The following is a 21943-nucleotide window of genomic DNA, read 5'->3' as shown; positions in this document are numbered from 1 at the left end:
GACTCCAGAGACTAGGTAGCAAAGCCTAGATCTCAATTGCCTTCCCAGATCCAAGTTCTCAAAGCAATTGACAAGAAATTGAAGAAGAAGCAGTAAAGGGAATGTAAATGAATTCAATTATGCAGAAGAGAAATTAAAGAGCTCTTGAGTGGAGATTGAGACAGAATTTCCTCAATTCTTAACACCCAAGACTCAAACAAGAAAAGTAGAAAATGCCCAAGCAAGAACGAGGAAGAAGAGAGATCAATTCTCCTCCCTAATTCTCTGAAATCTCGGTCAAGTCTCTCAAAGAAAAGTTGCAAAATTCAAAGCTCCAAAGAAAGTGCCAAATTCAAAAGTCAAGTAAAAAGTTCTAATTACATCAAACTAGCTCCTATTTATACACTTTCTATTCTTGGATCTTGGGGTTTGTATGGGCTTTTGATTTGGTGAAGAAATGAATTAAATTGGATTTTTAATTCAATTTTTGGCCCATGAAAACTTGCTTCCAGGAGGCTGCCCTGCCCTTGTGGAGGGCAGGGCAGAAAATGGTGCGTGCGGCCTTGGTGCGTTGGTGCGTGCGATGCGTGCTTGCAGGATGCTGCCCTGTCCTCGCGGAGGGCAGGGCAGAAATTTCTGGTGCGCCAGTTTGGTGCCTGCGCGTGCTGCTGGTGCTGCCGAGTGATGCCTTGGTGCGCCAGAATGGTGCGCTGGCCGTGCCACAACAAAATGCTGCCCTGTCCTCGCGGAGGGCAGGGCAATGTTTCCAACTTGAAGCCCCGTGTTCGAAACTTGGATGACACACACGCTACCTATTTTCCTTGGTTCTCTTGGTACCAAAGTGAGGCTTAAATCCTTGCTTCCTCATGGTGCCGTGTTCGATTCTTGTAGCAAGCTTAGGTGAACTTTTTCCTTTGATTTATTCCTCTAGTGAGCTCGATACTGCCCTTGTGGAGGGCAGGGCAAGGTTTTTCTCTTCTTTGATCCAAGACACAATTTTGTGCTCTGCCCTTGTCGTGGGCAGGGCAGAGTTGCCTCTTCAAGCCTTGTTTCCTTATGTTGCCCTCCACAAGGGCAGTGTGCCCTTGTGGAGGGCAATGCTTGCTTCCTCCCTTCCATGCGGCACACTTCTCCTTCCTTTGACCACGTTTTCTTCTCCTTGGGCCACGCTTTCTTAGGCCACGCTTTCTCTTTTCTTCTTTTCTTCACCTACAATCAACCAAAACAACCACTCCAAGTATCACTAAATTCACAAGGCTTATAAATCAATTAAAAATCAATTAAATTTAGCTTAAACCTCATGAGTTAACATTAATTTCATGGTGGTTGTTTGATTTAAGGAAGTTATGCATTTTCACTCCAAACCACTTACTTAGGATGCAAGAAAGTGCATAAAGACTAATAAAACAAGTGAAATTAGCTTGAAAAATGGGTATATGATGACTTGTGTTGTGGTGACATGGATGTGTTGTGGTGAAGTTGTGCTGAGGGGTGTGGAATGAGTTGTGTGATTGATGGGATGACTTGTATGGACTTTGTGTTGAGGCATAATCAAGTGATGAAGAATTTAGGCATGTAAAACTTGGAGGTGAGGTTGTATAATTGAGAGGTGATGGCTCTTGATGAATGGGGTATGAATGAGTGAAATCTCTTTGATTATGATCTTCCCAGCCACAACTTGAGTAGTGATCAATTTCACCAAAATATGGATCATTTTGTGGCTCCAGAAAGTACCCCATTTCATGTTCTTGATATTCCCACCCACCATGAGCATAGTAAAGTGAATCATTCTGGGGTGGTGGAGAGTTTCTCATGAAACTTGATTGCCTAAAATATGACGGATGCTCCTTTCTTTCCTGCAGAAAGCTCTGTCTCAAACAATAATCACCAAAAGATGATGGATGCTCCTTTCTTTCCTGCAGAAAGCTCTGTCTCAAACAATAATCACCAAAAGATGATGGATGCTCCTTTCTTTCCTGCAGAAAGCTCTGTCTCAAACAATAATCACCAAAAGAAATTGGAATCTCCATTGTCACAGATGAGGAAATTCCCAGTGAGGCAATATCACAAACAGTTGGTTAGCAAAAGAAAATAAAGAAACAAAAGAAAGACAAAAATAAAAGAAAAGTGTCTAATCTAGTAAATCAATCAACCGGCAGTTTGTTAATCACAGTTAATCCCCGGCAACGGCGCCATAAACTTGATCGGAGTAAAACTTGTCTCTCAACAAATTCCCATTCGGCAAGTGTACCGAATTTGTCATCAAGTAAAAACTCACAATAGAGTGAGGTCGAATCCCACAGAGATTAATGGATTAAGCAATCAATGGTTAATTGATTATCCTAGTTAGACGATTCAGATTTGGATGATGAGCAGCAGGAATTGTAAATTTACAGAAAAGTAAAGAAAGCAATAGAGTGCAGAGAAGTAAAATGGCAAGAAAAGTAAATGTAAGAACTAAAAATAAGATGAACATTGGGATCAAGAGATATTGCAATCCTCCGGATCAAGTTCATTCTCATCTCTTCCTTAATCATTCATTGATCTCCTTGGCAATCTTAAGTGATCGAATTACAATTACTTGTAATTCAATCTCTCAAATCTTGATCAATAGCCAATTCCTTGGTCAATTGCTCATGAGAAGAGATGAAGCATGGTCACTGATTATACCACATGCATTTCCCAAATCAAGTGTTGGAAGGATTATAGTCACATATCCATCCACACCCAATTTGGTCCAGCATGAGAAAGCATTTCTAGCATGAACTCTTCATTCCTCTTTCAAGGTTCAGAAGAGATCCAAGTATGAATAGTTTCTTTTCCAAGATAACTACCCAATTGGATGAAGATCGAAAGCTCTCTAGTAAAATCAAGAGAAAAGAAAGAAGAAGAAGAAGAAGAACTACACTTAATTCATTAAATCACAATAGAGCTCTCTAACCCAATAAAAAGAGTTAGTTGGTCATTGCTCTAACAAAATAGAAAAGAAAGAAAGTGCATAAAAGTAGAGATGAAGATTAAAACTGAAATTGAAACTTCAAAATTCATAAAATGAAAAGTACAAGAAAAGAAAGAAAAGTGTGTGAGGGGAGGGAGTCCGAAGACCCCTCCATTCCAGGATCCTTCAATGTAAAGACTAAGGCCTTTATATAGGCTCTCCTAAATTACAAATGAAAATAAAAGCAAATTACAATTAAATGAAAATTCCTATTCTAGATGCTTCTTGTGGTCTTGATTGGTTGACAATTGTGGGCTTGCTTGCTTGGGCTTTGAAGTGGACTTGAGAGAGAAGTGAGTCAAGTTGAGGTCCAGGTGCTAAAGTTAGTGCTAAAGTTAGTCACTCTAACGCTACAAGTGTGGCGTTAGTGCTAAAGTTATTGTGGCTAACGTTGCACTTGCTGCCCAGTTGGTGTTTTTGGGGCTTAAAAGATGCCTCTTGTTTGTACTCCAATTTCATGCCCACTATAAAGTATTATACATCGTTGGAAAGCTCTGAATGTCAGCTTTCTCACGCAACTAGAATCACCTCAATTGGACCTCTGTAGCTCAAGTTATGCTCCTTTGAAGTGGACATGGTCGCTGGCATATATGCCAACGTTACTGAAAATGTTGAGTCTCAATAACGCCAGTGATTTCCCGTTTTTGAAGCTCAAACTTAGTGTCCACCCCATACTATTATATATTGTTGGAAAGCCCTGGATGTCTACTTTCCAATGCCTTTAGAAGCGCATCATTTGGAGCTCTACAACTCGAGTTATACTTCTTGGAAGGTGAAGAGGTCAGTAGGCCTTAATACAGGTTGATACTATGTTCATCATTGCACTTTCGGGGCAGGTTTTCTCCCTCAAATTTAGTGTCAACCATGTAGTGCCATATATGCTTGGAAAGCTCTGGAATTCTACTTTCCAATGCCACTGGAATCACCTCATTTGGAGCTTTGTGGCTCATGTTATGCATGTTTGAAGAAGGCATGGTCAGGCTGCCAAGTGGGACTTTTGCCCATGTTAACTTCCACGTTAACTGAGTTAACGTGGGAGTTAACGTGGCTCATTGTGGCTTGTGTGGCTCCTTCCAACGTTAGTGACAATGTTGAGTGTCACTAACGTTGGCCATCACCTTCTTTCATCCACGTTAGCTTCCACATTAACTAAGTTAACGTGGAAGTTAACGTGGCTTCCTTGGGGGTTGTGTGGTTGCTTTCAACGTTAGTGACAATGTTGGGTGTCACTAACGTTGTCGACCACCCTTGCCTCTTACGTTAGCTCCCACGTTAACCAAGTTAACGTGGGAGTTAACGTTGCATTTTGCACTTAGGCCAACGTTAGTGACAATGTTGAATGTCACTAACGTTGGCTTCCTTCCCCCTTTTAACGTTAGAGGCCACGTTAACTAAGCTAACGTGGACTCTAACGTGGCCACTTATGAGCTTGGTCCAACGTTAGTGATAATGTTAAGTGTCACTAACGTTGGCTCCATTTCCTTTCTTCAAAGTTAATGCCACTAACGTTCCAACTTTCCTTCCTTCCACGTTAGTGCCCACGTTAGTGTAACTAACGTAGCCACTAACATGGCTCTTCTCTTCTTTTTGCCTGAAATCAAACAAATAGAGTGCATCAAAGTCTTGCTCTTAATCATAGGATCATGCATCATCCAATTTATCATATAATTCATGCAAAATCCTCATGAAATCATGTAAAGTGCACAATGTATACTTGAATCAAGAAGTAAGTGAAATTCTACCCAAAACTAGCTTATTTCCTAAGAAAATGCATGAAACTACCTTAAAAACAGTGAAGAAAAGGTCAGTGAAACTGGCCAAAATGCCCTGGCATCATTAGGTAAGGTATGCTATCTTTTCTTCCAGTTAGTTTAATTGCTGCTTGATTTCATTTTCAATTTGGGATTAAACTAGCGTTTGCTTTTGCTTTTGTGATTTATTTGGTTACTGTGATGAATTTTTTATTTAATCAAATCATTTCGAATGATGCATGTAAGCTGTTTGATGAAAAGGCTGAGAAATGGGATATTGATTTGGAATGACACATTTGGCAATGGTGCTTTGGTACTACATATACCCTTCCTTGCTCACATCATTTTTGAATTATTCTTTTTTGGTTTTCTTCACTCTGTACTACTACTCAGCCTTCCCTTTTTCATTTTAAATAACAAAATAAATCAACAATTTTTTTAATGTTCAAATGTTTTTAATTCTTGTTGCTGTACTATTTTTATACTGTTTATTATAGGTTGTTCATATATTTATATTTTTATTCATTTAACAAAAGATTAACAAATTAGAGCAAGGGCTTAATTCATAACTTTTTTTTTCTTATGAACTTTATATTTTTATTATTTATGCCATTTACAATCTTTTAAATTATAGTTTAAATTAAGATTATACTTTTTTGATCTTCTTGAGGCAGCTCTATTGAAAAATTATAAAGATTAACTCTCTTGTGTTAATAAACCGAGACAATGTTTATCTTTCTATTCTTAGCCATTTCTCTGTACTATGGCTACCCTTTTCACACACAAGTTTTATTTTTAAAATGAAAAGTTCTTATTTGGTGCCAATTTTTTTCACTTTTTTAAGGATAATAAACTAGATGCTTAGAAAAGAGAACAAAAAACTAAACTTTTTCATGATAGCTCCTTTCTTGCTTACAGTATTTGCATTGGTTGAGCTCATGGAATTCTATTATCAATTAGATGGGCGTGCGGTTATGCAAAAACTGAATGTTAGTACCTAGGTATGTGTTTTTGCTCTCATCTTCCCAAAACTCATGCTAATTCTTTGCATCACCATTTTCATTCCCTTGTTAATACACATATGCAATGTTTATTATCTTTTCACTGCTAGAAGTTTTTTAATAAAAATAATACTCTATGCCCTTGTTAATACACCATTTTCACTTTGTTGCATTAAAACATAGAGGTATGCTTATAATTTTCTGCTCTAGTTATTATGCCAGCTATGCCATTATAGACTAGACAGTTAATTTAAGCATATAAAAAGTTCCTATTATCATGATTAAAGTTTCAATTCTAAATGCTGTCATTCAATTTTTATGGGAAGAGTTTAAGTCAATCTACCTTTGAACAAAGGTACAGCTGACTATCTTTCCTTTTGTTTTATTTTATGATTTTCCATTACCATTTCACTATTTGCTTTTTTGCTACACTTGTGACCTATATTGTTATCTTCTTTGGAATGGTTCAGTATATGATTACATTTCTTTTATATTATTGATGTTTTGTCCTTGTGTCTATAGAAATATGAGTTCTTGACACTGCAAGTGACAACTCTGAAGCAATGAACTAAAAGCAAGTAGCAAAGTTTTGTAGGGGGAAACTCCACAATTTCCGGAGCAGATGGTTTAGGCAACAGCTACATAAAAGGGCCTCTTTTGGAGGAGTTCACTTTTCCTAAAAAATCAGCTCCCTTCAACAGCTGCCATGCTTCCACCATTGTTGAGGTACAAAATTACATCACTTTTTTTTCTTTTTTCCTTCCACCATTGTTGAAGTTTTTGTCATGATGAGAAGCATATTACATTGATGTCTATTTTAATAGCCAGTTCGGTCATTAATATCAAAGGTTTCTATTGATATTAGAGTGTAAATTCTTTGATAGGGAAGAGGATGGTGTAATGATGTCATACAAGGAGTACAAAAGTGAAGTGTCTCAGTGATGATGGGCTATTTCTTGATGCGTAAGTTGCTAACTGTGGTATTTCATACAATCAATGCCAATTTTCATCTGTGACTGCACCATTTTGGACATTTTCTCAAATTAGCTGCTTACTTGTTTCTCCCTCTCAAATTAAAATATTTTCAGGCCTGGTGTGTGGGAAAATGAAGGTGATCAAGTGCAGTAATCTAGATTCTTGTAAACTCGTATAACTCATCTGAAATGAACCAACAAGTTCAAGCTGAACTAGCAATGCTTTCTGAAACGGTATATATTTTTTCATAACTTAATGATCCAAAATTCTGAAACGATATAAATCTTTTATTTAGTACACTCTCTCTAACATGAAAGTGAAAGTGCATAAACTATTTTCTTTTATGTAATGGCTATAGAATTCTATTTCCAGGGTTTTGGAATCTAAGTTCATTTACCACTTATTGATGGCTGTGATATATTGCGTTCCATGGAAGAGTCATACACCACCGGCCTCCCCACCAGCCATTTGGCCGGTTCTGTTCCGATGAGTCCTCCTTCTCCAACTTTGTTCCTGGTTTTTTGTCTTCTTCCCTTGTTAGATCTCCAACTTTGTGATTGGGCTGTATTCCATCTCTACCTAATTCTTTTCCTTTCCTTTGTTTTGCAGAACTACAACACCACCTCTTCCTTTCTCGTTTCTTTGCAAATTCTTCCTCCTTGCCCTTGTTGGGTATGCCCCAAAAGTAGTTAAAATATAATATTTTTGGGAATTGTTCTTATATCTTTGATTTCTCATTCAGTGATGATACCTTTTGTTACTGAGATATACATTGCAACATAACTATGATGCAGAATTGTGTTTTCACTGGCATAAGCTACAACTCTCACACTCTTGGATCAGCTATGAGCAACTTGACTCCGACAATTACTTTTTTGCTGGCATAGTGCTACATAATGCTATCAATACATATACTTAGCCAAAGTATATCAGATATATGTGTGATTTCTGAAATTGATTAGGTAATCCATGTGCATGTCCATGTTTCAAAATGAGCCACCTTATGGATTATTTCCTGATGCAATGCAGGTTCAGGGGAACTCTTTCTAGAAAAAGGTGACATTACTTTTCGGATTCGCCATGCTGTAGAGGTATAGACCTGAGTTATTAATTCTGATGACAAAAGTTTTGCTGTTTTTCTTACTCTAATGCTGTACAGTAAATATGTTGTGCAATGAATATCTGTTTAACTATGCTTGATGAAGCATTTAAGCATATTGTATATGGTATCTTTTCTTTTGTTATTAGTGGTAAATTTAATAATTATATTTAGGTAGGTACAGGTTCAGGTTTTTCCATCTTTGCCGAAAAGAAAATTGAAAGAAAGAATATCATAGTATTTAAATTAAATTTGCCAAAAAGAAAAATGAAGGAAAGATATCATAATTTTTAAATTAAATTGAACATCTCCAAACCAAGTCACAGATCATGATGATTTCATACTCTGTTGGAACTTGCCTTTCTTTCTAATACTTTCTACTCTTACAGTCACAGGATAGATTGAATGGGCTGAATCAAGGAGGACCAAGACAAAGAGCAGAAGCTTTGGCTGCTTTAAACTCTGCATTAAAATCATCATCCGAAACCAAAAGTTCTAGCCCTAAGACAACTAGAAGAAGTCAAGGATCACAGAGCAGCAGCAGTAGCTGCTCTCTCTCTCAAGTTCTTACTGCTAAGAAGAAGAAACAATCACCTGATTCTTCTCCTGTGGTAACTAGAAGTCCTGTTGTGGAAACTAGCACTTCCGATGAGAAATATAGCTCTTATTGTCTAAGTTAAATGTGTCACAAAAGAAAGATTAGCTACTATAAGAAGGTTAGAGCGTCAAGTAGTTCTAGTGCAGTTCTACTACCATCCGCCACCCTCAATGTCTTCAGATGAGGACTATGATGATGATGAGGATGAAGATGACACTGAAGACTATAGCTGATAGTTTTAGTATAGTTGAACAATATACTAGGAATTATAGTTGATGATCAATACATTTTGTTTATGTTTTGAATTATATTGACTTGCTTGTTTATAGTACTTCATAATACGATGAATTTGTTTATTTTTTGAAATATTATAAATATTCGAATACAAATTAGATGAAATTTGTATTAAATTTATATTTATTTTGTATGAAAACAAGTTTATTTTGCAATTAGAAAAATAAAAAAAAATATTTTACCTTACTGATGGATTTACAGACGGATTTTCTGTCTGTAATCAGAACGTGGGATGATTTTTCAAAGTTCAAATCACAGACGGAAAATCTGTCGAAAAATCCGTCTGTAATTACAGACGGAAAATCCGTCAAAAAATCCCTCTGTAATTTACAGACGGAAAATCCGTCTGTAATTACAGACGGAAAATCCGTCAAAAAATTCGTCTGTAATTACAGACGGAAAATCTATCGGAAAGTTCGTCGCCTTTGGGAAATGGATAGAAAATTTACAGAGGGCAAATCCGTCGGTAACTGCTAAAAATCCGTCTGTAATTTTCCGACGGAAAAAAAAATCCGTCGGTAAATAATTTCCGATGGGGCTTTTACAGAGGGACAACATCCGTCGGTAATTTCGTCGGTAACCGAAAATTCGTCTGTAATAAAGACTAAATCCGTCTGTAAATCTGTCTGTATTAATCCATTTTCTAGTTGTGAAGACAACTCTTCCATTTGAGTTCGCAGTCGCCTCTAGATGGAGCTCAAATAGAGGAGGCCCAAGGAATGTTGTTTGAATTACAGGCAAAGGTGACAGCCGAAAAATTGAAAAGGAGGGTAGCGGAGGATAAAGTAGCAGCAGAGAAATTGAAAAGGAAGGCAGTGGAGGAAGAAGTAACAGTAGAAAAATTAAAGAGGAAGGCAATGGAGGATGATATAGCAACAGAGAAGATAAAGAGGCAAGCAATAGAGAATGTTATAAGTTATCTAATTTAACGACAAGATGGAGAGCTGCCACCAAACATCGCTGCACAGACGAATTTTTTGGATGGACATAGCGAAAAATAGAAATTAGAATTTGATTTTATTTTATTTGAAGTATATATTTTGTTTAATATACTTTATTAATTAGAAAAATACTTTATTGATATTAATATAAATATATTAATTTGTTTTGCAGTTAAATTTTTGTGAGTTCTCGTACTCAATTTAGATTTTTAGAAAGACTTGATAAAATTTTTAAATTTAAAAAATAATCCCCAAAAAAATATATGTATTCCCAGAATATTTAAAAAAAATAAATTAATATATTTTAATTTAAAAAATTAGTAGCAATAAATGGTGGCGATTTGTAATCGTCACAAATTTGAAAGAAAAAAATTACAGCACCAAATAGCTACGGTTAGTGACCATCGCAAAAGAAGGTGAAATTATCTTTGGCCATAACGTGACAGTTTAAAACCACCATAATTCCATCCACGACACAAAATATTTGAATAGTGGTGGTTATACCAGCAGTTGTTGAAAACTATCACAAAATTCAATCCCCATGTTTTAAAAAACGACCGTCCTTAAACTACTAATATTCTGTTTAGCAGTAATTCCAAATTGTCGCAAATCTTAAAAAACCGCCGCTAGTATCCGCTTTTCTTGTAATGAAAAAAGATTATTATAAATTAAATAATGTTTGAGGGTCATAATTTAAAAATTATTGGGAGTCATAATTTAGTTTTTTGCCCTTTTTTTAATGCATTTATTTCTTTTTTATATTTTTTAATTATTATTAAAATAAAAAATAATTTTAATTATAATAAGTATATAATTTTAAATTTAATAAATATATAATTATAAATATTAAATTAAATAAAATAACTTCATGTTATTATCTTCTTAGCAATATTATATAAATTGTTAACCGATGCTGTTGCACTTTGATAAAAATACACTACTAAGCAGCTGCTAACAAAATTAGAAACCTATGCATGGTACGAGATTACGCAACTGTAACTGCGGTCATAACACTGCTATTGTACGTGGTATCAATCCTATCAACATTACAGGGATAATTGTGGCCGTTACATATACATTTTTTTTTCTTTAATTTCTTCTTTATCCATCAATGGCTAACACAACCACAATGGTAATTTTAGGCTTTGAGTTATAATATAAATAAAGCAAAAGCTATGCATGGTAAGCAGTGTCTGATTCCTCAAGTTCAATGCCCTCCTCGGCAAGCCTTTTATCCTTGTAAACATACCACTTGGAACATAGTAAGAAAATCACGACGTTGAAAGCACTTAGAGTAGCCAATAGCCAATAGAAATTGTAGAGTTTCCCTTTGTTAAGGTTGTCGGCGAGCCATGGCTTTCGGGTTCCGGTGACCTTGTCCACTATGGTCACCAACAAGGAGCTGAAGAAGAACCCTAAGGATAAGGTGCTCAAGAACAAACCGGTGCTCATTGCTTTCATCCCTTTGGGACATTCCCTTAGGAAGAAATCTAGTTGACCTATGTAGGTGAATGCCTCTCCTGACCCCACAAAGAAGAACTGAGGGATTAGCCAGAACACGCTCAACGGGACCACCTGTGTGTTTCACAAATATAAATACGCACAATTTGTTAAAGACATAATAATTTATCAGCTTAAATTTTTAAAATAAATAATTTTACACCAAAATTTACAAAAAAAAAAATATTTAATTTGAAATTGTCGGTTTAACGACAATTTTAAACCCCTGTTATTATCAAAATAAATTGCCATTATTCAGCGCGTTTGTTGTACTGCAAATCACGGATCAAATTTAAAAAAACTTATGTACATATCCCTTATCGATTTAAGTTTTCTGGACACATGCATACTCTCACGATAATATTAAAAGTAATATCGTACAATGCATAAATGTGCACAAAAAAAAGTAGGTGGCTACTCCAATGAAGATTTTATGATTGTCATCATGTGAAGATATTTTATTTTGGCCATTGGATGATAGATTGTATGGCTTGATTTTTATTTGAAGTAAAAGTGTTACCTTTATTAAAAGTGTTACTAAACAAATAAGTTACACTTTTTAAATAAGGATCATCATGAGAAGATGTTTTTGACATCTTCATGGGAGTAGTTGCCAAAAAAGTATACATGTGAATACAAAAATTAATGGTTAAAACAGCTATTATGTACATATTATTTAATTTATTTTTAAAATATATTTTATATTTTAATATATATTTTATATAAATAGTTGATTTAGAGTCTGTTTAATTAAGTTCATAAGTAATTTTTTTAATTTTTAACTTATGGAAAAATATAATATTAATATTTAGTATAATTTTTAAAATAAAGTTGTAATTTTTTAAAAAATTATTTAAATACTTATAAAAAAATAAAAAAAAAACTTTTTTTATAATAAATTTTTTTTTATTATATTTTTTTAAAAAAATATTTTTAAAATAAAAAAATTAAATATAAAATAAATTATTTATAAATTATTTTTAATATCCACTTTTATTGTTTAAATTATTTTTTTAAAAAGAATTTAATTAAATTATTTACACAGACTGATTGTTAGTGATAAATTTTGTATGTACACCTAACATAGTTGAATTATATCCATGCGAGTTAAAATGAAGAATGTTATACCTTAGAAGCATCATCATGATCCAATCCATGTGACTCAGCGACCCTTAATCGCTTTATCTCAGTGAGTGCGGCTGCAACCATGGCGAAGATTGAGAGTACTAACCCTACGCCGATACGTTGCAAAGGCGTCAGCCCTTGCGGGTTCTTGAGTGATTTTCTCATGATTGGGACAACCACGCGGTCGTAGACGGGGACGGTAAGGAGTATGCTTCCGACGAAGAAGACGGTGAGTGATGCCGCGGGGATTTGGAACGATTTTCCGATGTGGCGGTCCATGGTGGTGGCTTGTGACACTGAGAATGTGCTCATTTGAGCGTAGATTGTCCAAAACATGATGGTGGTGGCCCATATTGGCAACATCCTTAAAACCATTTTTACTTCTTCAATGTCGGTTAAGGTTGATAGATACCATTTTCTCTCCGCCGTGGTTTCGCCGCCGACGGTGTTTGAGTCCCTAATTGCTGCCTTGTCCAAGAATCTGAAAAGAGCATACCATTCAATTATCTAATAATAATAATAATAATAATAATAATAATAATAATAATAATAAAATTATTATTCAAACACAAAAATGTTTAATTTGAGTATGTGATTGATTTCAAAGTTCTTTCGAATACCAAGGAGAATTTATTGAAAGGGATGTCCAAATTAACTTCCTTTGATAAAAGGGTATCCGAAATTCTATAGATTCCAATTCATGGTAGGAGCTAGCATTAATCTCAGAGAGCAAGCGGGTTTGACAATTGAATACAAAATTGACTGGGCTCTATACCTCCTATTAGTGTATAACAGACAAGATAGAATCACACCTTGCCAGAATACCACGTGATATGAGTGGTGCTTGTACTCATTTGATAATAAGGTTTTGGTAGTAATTAGCACGAAGTTAGTGTATGTTTTGTTTATTTTCTCAAAGAGCTTGCATGCATGTATCGGGCACAGCAACCGAATAAAGAAGCTTTATTTATTTTTATTACTGCAAAAATATGAGACCATGATCAATTAATCCTACACATCATTTAACAGCAGTGTATATATGAGTTGATTTGGTGTAAGAAGTGGAAAATATTTATGTAATGAGAAATACTATCTTTTAGTATATTTTTTTTTTCTAAAAGTTTAAACCGATAAAAAAAATAAATAAATAATTATATTTTTAATATATTTTTCACACAAAAATTTTTGAGTTTTTATAAATATTTTATATAGGCATAATTTTTTATTCTTTTATTTGTCTTATATTAAAATTTTTATTTTTTGGATCAACAAAAATCGAATTCTAAAAATTTTAGATTATAAAAAATTTGATACTATCATGATATTAGTTTTTTAAAAAATGTAAACTTATAAAAGAAAGAATATAAATGATTATAATAATAATTCTAATAAAAATAAATTCTATTTATCTATCATCTGGGGCTAGAAATGCAACTTCATGATTTATCATAGGTAGTCCTTGGACCTAGAGATGGCACAAACAATAAAAACCATGTTCACGTCCGTGACAGTATCACAGTAAGGTTGGGTTGGTTGGGTGGAAGACAGCGACAAAAATTAAGGTATGAAAGACTATAGAACGAGAGGGGTTGATTGGTGAATAGGACACATATGCATATGGACATGAGGCGTGCACGTAAACTGAGGAACAGGCTTGCCACTGCTTTAGTCCTAGTGATTTCTACTTCCACTAATTTTATTTGGAAAGATAATTGGGAATCTCTGTAATTATTTTCTTAATTTTTGCGTTTTGATATTTTCAAAAAATAAAATATATATCTACATTTTTCTCATTTAAATATTAAAAAATAATTTTAAAAATAAATTAGGACTTTTAATCTTTATTCTTTTCTTTTAAAAATCAAAGGGTACTACTGCTTGCATTCACAAGTGAACAATAATTATATATTCTAGAGTAAATGTCCTTTCCGATCTCTAATCATTTGTCCGATGGACTTTCCACTGCTTAAAAAATCTAAAAACCCAAATCGATTCTATCTACTTTGATATATGTACGTTCCAGTCCTTGGTTAGGGACCGGAAAGGACATTACCAAGGACCAGAAAGATATTTACTCAAAGTTGATAGGGACTGGAATGTACATATTTCAAAGTAGATAGGGACCGATTTGAGTTTTTAGATTTCTTAAGGGGTGAAAAGTCCATCAGACAAATAATTAGGTACCGGAAAGGATATTTATTCTATATTCTATTTATATATTAATAAATTGTTTGGCTATAACTTTCACATACATAGATGAATTTTAGTGTAATTCTTTTTTGCTAATTGCACAGTTATGTATTAACAATCAAATCTTATTTTTAAAAAGTTGATTATTAATTCATCAGCCCAACTTAATTAAGAGTTTCATTAAGGAGATATATATATATATATATATATATATATATATATATATATATATATATATATATATATATATATATATATATGATTTTTTTTAGTAGTGTTTTTTGAGTTTCTATTCCTAATTCTATGTTTTACCCTAAAATGATAGTTGTTTGTGGATTAAGGGGACATACATCAATGCATATCATTTTTTTGTAAGTAAAATATAAAAGGAATAATGGGATACTAGGAAGGGAGTGGATAACGTGAGAGACTCCCTCCATCCCCAGAATGATTAAATGTTACTTTGTTCAACTACCCTTTACCTATAGTGATCTTCAGCAAAATAGAATCTTATTGGAACAAGTAAACAAGAAATATTAAAATTTATCATTATTTTAATATACTCTATGTAAACACTATTTATTTTCTATTTGTAGAGGAAATAAATAAATAATAGAGGAAATAACAATGGTAAGATATCCAAATAATACTTTTTTTATTTAGAAAATATACAATTGTTTATAAAATTAATAATATATATAATTTATTTTATTTGACTGAAATGCTGTTTAATATTATATATATATATATAAATTAATAATAATTCATTGGTAATAATAATAATAATAAAATTATTATTATTTAAATCAACCAATAAACAATTATCCCTGGTTCATATATATATAAAATTATAATGGTTATTATACAATACTTTAGTCAAAAGTAGATTAAAGAATATATTATTATCTTAATCCGATAAAAGAGATGAGTGTTATTTACACATCTTGTAAAAGAAGAGAATATCATTTTCTTTAATGATATTTGATTTAATTTAACACTCTATGATAATTATGTATAACAAATATTTTGCGTCTATTATGTATGTATCAAAATAAAATTTCCATTTTATGGTTTCTTAACTAGTACTATCATAATAAGAGTGATGATTATGCAAACCTCTTTTATAATTTGTGGTTGAAATTTACCTAGAGAAGAAAGGGAGCATTTTAATTTCCTCCAATAGTAAATACCTTTTTTTTTTTCTAGCATTATAATTAAGCTGTTATAACTTCTGTGGTCACCGCTCGCAAGTTGAGTAAACAAGAAGATAGGATAAAAAAGAGCGGAAGATATTTACTTTTAACAAATAAAAAGGACACTCATACGAGTGTCATTGATCAAGGAGAGGAAGGTTTAAAGAATCCTTTACATTATATCAAACGTGTCAACGTCCTAATTATTATCTGTTAAGAAACATATTCATTCTTATAGTGTCAAGTAATGTCACGAGTAGTTATGTGACGAAAATATTATATTTAAGTAGGATTTCTTCAATATGACTATGATATAGTAATATAATAATTATAAGATTTTAAAAATAATATTATTATAATTAAAATTAAAATAATATTTTTTATTATTAAATAATATTTTAAAAAAATATTATTTAAAAAAATATTACTAAAATACAAAAAATTATAACTTTAATTTAATAATATTTACATAATTATTGTAATTACTGTAATATAATAATATTAAAATCTATTATTTTAAGTAATTTTTCTCTGAGATACACGTATCTAATAAATATGATTATGATGAAAAGTAATCAATCACATAGCATCCGGAGCATAAACATGATGTGCTAATTATTCCATAATTTATTTTAATTTCTCCTTTGAGCTCATGGAATAACATGGGAGGCCACCCCAGTCAGCATAAAAACAAAAGAAGAGCCTAAAACAATAGTTGTCCATTTCAATGATCAACTTTAGTTCTCAATCATGTAAGTATTTGGTAGACAATTTTGTTTCTGAATTCTGATTGATAGCTAAAAAGGCTCAATTCATACACGGGGCCCATCCATGGTCATCACTAATGAAACCTTTATTTAAAACACTTAAAATAATTATTATATATTTATTCGGTAAAATCTAAAAAATTAAAATTTTTAGTATATAATTAATAATAATTTAATAAAATTATTTCTATAAAAAATTTCACTACAAAAAAATTAAAATTTAAAAATAAAAAATTATAAATAAAAAGATAACTTTATAATAATTTAATTATTTTTATTATTTATTTAAAGAAAATTTTGTTTATTAAAGTATAAAAAATGAGATTAAAATGAGTAGGATTAAGAAATGTTAAGAATTTAGTATTATAAAAAAATATGAAAAATTTATAAAAAATTAATTTGATCAATTTTAAAATTTTAGAGATAAAAATTATTAACGTGTATATTTTTAGGGACTAATTTAATTACAAATAAATTTATGATATATGTTAAATAATAAGTGGTATATTAAGTGTCAATGATCTGATATATTAACTAATTATTATGTTATGTACCACTTAATATGATATATCATCATTTAATTAACTTAACGAAAAAAATAATTTGATTTATATTTTATTTTTTAAAACTAATAATATGATTAAAAAATTATTGGAGAATCAATTTAAAAAAGAGTAATATTTTAAATATGAATTTGATTATTAACGGAGTGATCAATTTTTAAATTAAAATCACAAACTATTTTTATGAATTTGGACTAAAAATTATTTTATCAAAATAATTTTCAATGGTTTTATAAATATTTTTGCACCGTTTATTCAACCAGGGATGTTCTCAACTATCCCAAGGCTCACGGAAACGTAACTATCTAGACTCGATTATTCATATTTTTTTCCGAATCATGAATTTACATTTTTATAAGTTTCTCCCTTCGAAATTTTGAAGTGTCCTATGTTTGCACGCAATCATTTGTTTTTGTAATTACTTTTGAAATCTAATGTCAGCAATCAGCAGTTCTAATATAATTAGTATATACACTAAACCCATCAAGCATTAAATCTGGTTAAATATGCAGAAAGAACGCTTTGTGAGGAAGGGAAATAAAAGGTGGGGCCAATATGTAATTATCCACTACTTTTTCTTTCCCAAGGTTGAAGGAACTGTAACTAAATATATTAATTTAGGAAAAATATAGACAAATAACATCTAATTAATTTTAGATAATTATAATTAAGAATTATTAATTTTATATTTTCTAAAAATAAAACTTAAATAATAACTAATTAATAATAATTAATTAATATAAAATATAATTTAAAAATATTTGTTAACTTGTTGTTGATTAGATCTTTATTAATTATTTGACGAGATTGATTAATTTAATAGCATTATTATAAGTTATTGCATCTTTATTAAATTGACATCCTTATTAAATTGATTTTTGTTTTGATTTTCTTTTGGTGTATTGGAGAAATAAATGTATTTGTAAGGAAAAATTAATGTATTTGAACATAATATAATATGAATACTTTAATTTATATATATTAAAAAAATAATCACAATTAATATAAAATAGTATAAAAGGATTATATAATAAAAAAATTAAAAATTTTAGACAACCAATAATTTTTTATTTTTATTTTATATTTAAATTAATACTAATTAATTTTCTTTTTTTTTAAACTAAAAATGTTAATGTCGTAATATTCTTCCTACAATTTATTAGAATATCTGAAAAAAAATTATAAAGTTGCTTTTTTTTCCTTTTAAGGCAGAGAAGATATTTAATTCCTTATCTGTCTGGTTACTTTTTTCCACCCCCTGTTTGACTATTTCTAGTGTTAGCTTGATGCATTGATGTCTCAAATTTAATTTCAAGTATGATTGACGCTAAAAAGATGGATAAGTGAATAAAAAAAGTTATTTATATATTAAAATTAATTTTTAAAATTAATTATTATATAAATATATATAATTTAATTTAATGTTAATATATATTTATATATTTTAATTAATATTTAATTTTATTAAATAATTTTAATTTATATTTAATATGATTAGACTGAGTAATATATGAACGAAAATATTTAATAATAAATAATATTTATTAATTATTATAATAATTAATAAATATTAAATAAAATAATTTCTGTCTATTTTTGTTTTTTTGTTTTTTTTTTTCTAACAATACCGATAAATGAATACGTAATGTATGTGTGTACGGACTGTTTATAATAAGGTAAAAATTTAGGTAAAAGTGTTACCGGTACTGCTTGGTATGAGGCAACATCTGCTTCTTCTTACTGATTGCTTCATCAGAGATGATGTCATCAACGTTGAACAGCAACGACGAATCTGATGGCAGTTCCAACCTCCTCTTCCTCCATGCCGCCACAAACACCACCGCGATCTGCGTCAGCGGGCTCCCCACCAGTTTCTTGAACCGGTACCTTCTAGTTCCAGACAAGAACACAACCAATCCACACAATATAGCACATGCACATATACCATAACCCCAATCCCTGCCAAAGTTATCTTGAATATAAACAAGAACCGTAACCGCCAAAAGGGACCCTATGCTTATGAAGAAGAAGAACCAGTTGAAGAACTTAGTCATTTGTCCCTTCTCCCCTTTGTTCGACTCGTCAAACTGGTCGGAGCCGAAGCCTGAGACGCTAGATTTGAGGCCTCCGGTGCCGAGGGCGATTGTGTATAGCGCCAAGTATAGTACCATGAGTTGCGTATTTGATGCAGGTACACAAGGTGTGGATGGGTCTTTGCATTTCCGAGGGTGTAGTCCCGGAATTATGGTTGATATTGTCAAGATTGTTACTCCCTGTTGTATCGACACAATATCATACACACAATTTTTATTAATATCTAACCAAAGAAATTAAAAAACTGAACTTGAGAGCAGAACATGCTCTGTTTCACCAAAGGAAGCCAAGTAATTTTTGTTTTAAGGGGTTGTTTGCGAGTTGGAAATTTATTAGGATATATTTTTAAAGTCTAGCTCGCAAACAAGTCCTAAATATAAACATAGTGGAAAGATGATTAAAAGAGATGAAATGGAATGTCTTACAGTTGCTTGAACGGTTGCGAAGATGGCTATGGTGAGGTATCTGTCACGGACAGAATGGACAAAAGAAAACCAGTGAGTGATCACATGTAAAAAGTGCAAAGACAAAAGTTAATCTGAATAAAAAAAAATTATATATATAAACAAATAATTAAATCCAGCTCTTGTCTTTCAAACACTTTTTTTTTCCCTTTTGGAAGTAAAATATTCCAAGGAGATTGAAGTATCATTGAACACAAAGCATTAAGAAAGCAACATTCTACCTTCCAATAAAAGTATCAGCCAAGAAGCCACCGAGCAAGCAGAGCATGAAAGAGGTTCCGAGGAAGTTGGTTACTATGTTTGCAGAAGCAGCATTTCTTAAATGCATCGTACCCGTCAAATACGTCACCAGATTCACCGCGATTCCAAGCGTGGTTAACCTCTCACATGCTTCTCCTCCTATTATACATAAAAACAATCAAAACAAGACATTAACTTTACACTCTCATCATGTAATCTCTGTACAAATTAAAAAAACATTTGTGTGGTAATAGTAATATGGACCTAAGATCATGGCTGCAGCAGCCCAACCACCAGTTTTGGACCTCTCAGCTGGGCGACCCTTGTAGTCCCAGGCATCGGGAATGGTCTCCCCTTGTGTTTGAGGCAAAGTTGCCATTTTTGATTGGGGAGATCGAGAAGAGACGGGAAAAGGTCACCAAGTTGGGTGAGGGCGAGGGAGTTAAGGTTCTCGGAGGCTTGTGTTTATATATAAGCAGAGCGAGGTGAGGAGGGACCATGAAGGAATTACGACTGAGATTTTAAAAATGTTCATCATAGATGAGAGAGGCTCTTCGCCTAGCTAGCTACCCAATCATTCATTAGAATTATGTGTGAAAAAAGTTAAGTTCCTCCTCGGCAATCATGAACTAGGATACATTAAATTAATTATGATGCCGTTTTTTATTTTTTTATTTTTTATACAAATTGTTATCTAGTGTTTGAAATCCAGAAAATTGTTTTCTAAATGACAAATGCTCTATGAATCCAAAAATATTTTTGTTCCGAGGGTTTACCTGAAACTGTAGGTCGATTTTGGACGAGATCTTCTGTGCTGGTCGGAACCGACGTGTCCGGCAGGTGTGTAGCAGCCGGAGCTGGTGTGTCCGACTTGTGGAACGGAGAATGTTGCTGATCCCTTGTTACCGAAGGGTGGGGGGTACCTGCAAGGGACTCCGATGCTTAAGTTAGCAAGGGTATTAAACAGGTATTGAGTAGAATCAGAGTATGAGTTATACTTGGGTGCTCCAGTGTATTTATAATGGTGAGATGTGACCTTCTTTAGATAAGATAAGTTAGTTATCTTATCTTATCTTATCTTTTGTCGAGGTTAGCTTATCTTCCATGGAACCGCCCTTATCTCTATAGGCTTGGGCTGCCCTTGGATCGTTATCGTATTCCTTGAGTTGGGCCCTTCTTTGGGCTTTCCTGTCGATTTGGACCGAGTTCTTTGCGAAGAAGTCGATCCGCTTGACCTAAAGAGGTCGGTCGCTTTGTCTGTAGAACATCCCGGGTCGAACAGCTCGACCCAGGGTATGAACAGTGCCCCTGCTTGAGCTCGGTCTTTTTGTTTGAGGTCGAGTCCTGGACTTCGGTCCTTCTCTAGTGAAGCCGAACTCAAGCATTTTGTCGATTCCTTTGTAGAAGCTTTTGAATGTAGAAGGTTTTTCCTCTAAAAGCGCGCGCTTTTGTATCGGTGCTTTGGGAACGTGCGAGGGTTTAATGCCTTCATTAATTTTAACATTAATTGCCCCGTTTCCCTTAGGCTCTTTATTTTGATTTTGAAAACCCAGAAACGGTTTCTCTCCTTCGTCCTTTTCGTAACTTCTTTTCTCCGCTCTCTTCGCTCTCTGTTTTGCGCTTCTGCTTTCTTGTGTTGCGGCTTTCGTTTGGCGATTTTTTGGGTAGTTTTCATTTCTGCGCCTCCATTTTTCTTTCTCGAAGCTTCTTTCGTCTCCAGGTTAGTCCCATTTCGTGCTTTCTCTTTGTTTTTATTTTTGTAATGAGGTTTTGATTTTGATCCTCCTTTTAGAGAAAGTTTGGATCTTTCTGTTTCCATTGTGCCCTAGATTTGTTGAGATGTGTGTTCTGGGAGTTTCTCCATCTTCTGCATGATCCTTTTTGCTTTTGCTTGATGCTTTTAGGGCTTTGCATGTTCTTTGTTGTTTCTATTCTGATACTGTTGTCCGCATCTGTTCTTCGTTTTATTTGAAGGTTGCTTTTGTCTGATTCTGAAAAAGGTTGCATCTTTAATGGTCTCTTTAATGTTCTTCGTTTTAGGGATGGTTTTTGCTGGTTTAGACTGTAAAGGCAATGTTTTTGATGACTTTTTGTGTTTCGCTTTGATGGAAAAATGCTTGTTGTTTGAAGCCTTCTTTTCTTGTTTTGAGAGGTGCTGGGATGCAAGAAGT

The 21943-nt window shown here is 32.8% G+C and overlaps 2 protein-coding genes across 2 annotated transcripts; one reads left to right on the top strand and one right to left on the bottom strand.

Annotated features, from left to right (window-relative positions):
• The first annotated feature begins 7133 nt into the window (after positions 1-7133).
• LOC130979441 (villin-3-like) lies at positions 7134-9812 on the top strand. The gene is made up of 6 exons (XM_057902892.1): positions 7134-7179; positions 7314-7376; positions 7734-7795; positions 8193-8414; positions 9376-9587; positions 9809-9812. Exons 1-6 carry the CDS (start codon positions 7134-7136, stop codon positions 9810-9812), a joined length of 609 nt encoding a protein of 202 aa, XP_057758875.1.
• Positions 9813-10585: 773 nt separating this feature from the next.
• On the bottom strand, positions 10586-20330 carry LOC130966510 (protein NRT1/ PTR FAMILY 6.3). Its single transcript, XM_057891325.1, has 6 exons — positions 20037-20330; positions 19754-19931; positions 19494-19533; positions 18676-19247; positions 12265-12742; positions 10586-11211 (listed from the first exon to the last, which is right to left on the bottom strand). Exons 1-6 carry the CDS (start codon positions 20149-20151, stop codon positions 10810-10812), a joined length of 1785 nt encoding a protein of 594 aa, XP_057747308.1. The 5' UTR covers positions 20152-20330; the 3' UTR covers positions 10586-10809.
• Positions 20331-21943: the final 1613 nt, after the last annotated feature.

This window comes from Arachis stenosperma, chromosome 1 (genome assembly GCF_014773155.1).
Source record: "Arachis stenosperma cultivar V10309 chromosome 1, arast.V10309.gnm1.PFL2, whole genome shotgun sequence".
Lineage (NCBI taxonomy): Eukaryota > Viridiplantae > Streptophyta > Magnoliopsida > Fabales > Fabaceae > Arachis > Arachis stenosperma.
The sequence above is the reverse complement of the archived record's forward strand: the minus strand, read 5'-3'. Positions and strand labels throughout refer to the sequence as shown.